We start from the raw sequence: 2,975 nt of genomic DNA on the forward strand, positions 1-2,975 counted from the left end.
ACATATTTCACATTTATAAGGCCGTTCTCCAGTATGAGAAAAAACATGTTTTTTCAAGTTACTCATATCAAGGAATGATTTATTGCATATAGTACATTTGTAGGGCTGCTCTCCGGTGTGAGTCATTGTGTGTTTAATTAAACCACCAGATTGGTTGAAAGCTTTATCACACATTGTACATTTATAAGGCTTTTCACCGGTGTGAATAAGGAGGTGTTTTGTTAAGCTGCCTGAGCATACAAATGTTTTATCGCATACTGAGCATTTATAAGGTCGCACCCCGGAATGAATGAGCATGTGCTGAGATAAGTGACTCGATTGTTTGTAAGTTTTATTACACAAAGCGCAATGATAATTACGTTCACCTGTGTGAGTAATCATATGCATTGCCAATCTCGTAGTGGTAGTGGATGCTTTATTGCATAATTTACATATATGACTAGGTGTTTGTGTGTGAATTGTCAAGAACCCCTTCAACATTAGAGTTATGTGTTTTCCTGTGCCTTATCAAGTAAGTCGGTGAACCAAAAGCTTTATCACACATATCACATTTATGAGGACGACCCCGAGTGTGAGTATGTTTGTGTTGAGCTAAATTACTCGATTGAGAAAATGCTTTACCACATATTTCACATTTATAAGGCCGTTCTCCAGTATGAGAAAAACCATGCTTTTTCAAGTTACTCATATCAAGGAATGATTTATTGCAAATAGTGCATTTGTAAGGCTGCTCTCCTGTATGAGTCATTGTGTGTTTAATTAAACCACCAGATTGGTTGAAAGCTTTATCACACATTGTACATTTATAAGGCTTTTCACCGGTGTGAATAAGAAGGTGTTTTGTTAAGCTACCGGAGCATACAAAAGTTTTATCGCATACTGAGCATTTATAAGGCCGTAGTCCGGAATGAATGAGCATGTGCTGAGATAAGTGACTCGATTGTTTGTAAGTTTTATTACATAAAGTGCAATGATAATTACGTTCACCTGTATGAGTAATCATATGCATTGCTAATCTGGTAGCGGTAGTGGATGCTTTATTGCATATTTTACATATATGACTAGGTGTTTGTGTATGAATTGTAAGATGCCGCTTTAATTTGATAGATGTGTCAAATGATTTATCACAATAGGTACATTCAAAAGTCTTGTTGGAAGTGTCACATTTGAAATGGTTTTCAGCTTCAGCATCGACTTCAATTTCTTGTATTTCAAATTCTTCACTTTTAATAAACCTTTGGATACAAGTATCTTGATTATTATTATTAGAATTACTCGCTCCTTCCACTAAAGATGTGTTTTCAAACTTATTATCATGTAATGATGAAGAATCAATTGGTTCAATTTTAATTATTTGGTTATTAGAATTTGTATCGACAGACATTTTTATCTATTTTAAATAATAATATTTTATTGTAATTGACACATTACTACTAAATGATACATAACTAATATATTTTTCACAAAACCTATTAATAATAATAATTATTGTCAGGTTAAAATTTTGACATTTCAGATGTCAAAACTGTCAAACATGGCGGACACTTCGAAAGACATCGACCAATTCGACACTCTTCGTCAATCTTCGTGTTCGACTGCACAAACACGTGCTTAGAACATACACACCCTAGACAATATACTAATACACACTGAATGGCCTAAGGGTAAGGCCCATTATTCGAACCTTTAATGATTTTTTAAGTAAAACTTCATTAGGCGTGACTAGGGAATAAATCCGTACAAATACAACGGAAATAGTGTTACACCCAAAGTGTACGTCATTCATTCTCGATTAAATCATTTCAATACGGGTCGATTGTGATTAGTGGTCGTGTATGTGAATAGAGATCTGTCGTTGAATGCGTACCTGCATCAACGTTGTATGCGTACCGATATCAACAAGGAAATCGGCATGGATAAATAAACATTTTAAAGTTACATCGTAGTACAAATCTTAATTTAATGAAAAATGTCTGAATCAGAAGAATATTTTACCCTGTTCCTTGAAAATAATAAAACAAATCAAACATTTGTGCCATGTACTAAACGTAAGTTTATTGATTAGAAATAATTTCTATATTATTCATAGTTTCTATAAATCTTTGAAGTTATTGAAATGGAAAATATTTTTTAGGCAAGACAGATATTACAGCATTTCAAAGAATGAGAAAGCAGTCAATGAAAGTATGTTAATTTTAATTACATGAAGTTCTTCAAATACAATTATTACATGATGAGTAAAGTTACGAAAATAATATTTGTTTAGGCATTGTTTAACATAATCCACCAAACAAATATTATAGAATTTAATAATCAGCATTTACTTCATTTCCCTAATGAAGGTTCATTTCTAAATGCTAATTACAATGACAAACCGATCATGTCTTATTTGAAGTATGACTTTAATTGCATTATTGTTTTTAAATATTATACATATTTTTAATGCTATTATAAATATATAATTTATAATTTATAATAAGGGTTGACTCTAATAAATGTGTGCATCACGAGTGTTACCATATTACTAATGAACATTATTCAAAATTGTTATATGATGTATTTATTTTTACTTAAATGCTTTCTTATACAGTAGCAAATAAGTTTTACTTCAATCGCGTGTAAACGTTACACGCACTCTTGTTTTTTTTTTAATTAAGCCACTCTTCGTAGACCTATATTATTTAGGATATTCATTTAGAGCACACTTCCCAAATTTTCTTTTGTCGTGGACCCCTTAAACATTGCCATATTTACCCGATATCGTTTTTTGTTATAAATTTCTAATAGTACTAAAGTTCATTGTTATATATTTAAATTAACCCAAAAGTAAATATGCAATCATCAACAATTGGCAACAATTTTTGTAAAAATTTAATATATAAAGTTATTTGTTTAGACCACAGTTACTCAGTTTTCTTGTGTCATAGACCCCTTGGACTTTGCCATATTTACCCGATATCGTTTTTTTTGTTATA

At 31.4% G+C, this 2,975-nt stretch overlaps 1 protein-coding gene across 1 annotated transcript; it reads right to left on the bottom strand.

The window, feature by feature from the left end:
• Nucleotides 1-439: 439 nt before the first annotated feature.
• LOC113391167 (zinc finger protein 100-like) lies at nt 440-1,384 on the bottom strand. Its single transcript, XM_026627125.1, has one exon. The coding sequence runs from the start codon at nt 1,382-1,384 to the stop codon at nt 440-442; it is 945 nt and encodes a 314-aa protein (XP_026482910.1).
• Between the last annotated feature and the right edge of the window lie 1,591 nt (nt 1,385-2,975).

This window comes from Ctenocephalides felis, unplaced genomic scaffold (assembly GCF_003426905.1).
Source record: "Ctenocephalides felis isolate EL2017-DRISC unplaced genomic scaffold, ASM342690v1 CF-g0.4_SCAFFOLD_00845, whole genome shotgun sequence".
Taxonomy (NCBI): Eukaryota; Metazoa; Arthropoda; class Insecta; order Siphonaptera; family Pulicidae; genus Ctenocephalides; species Ctenocephalides felis.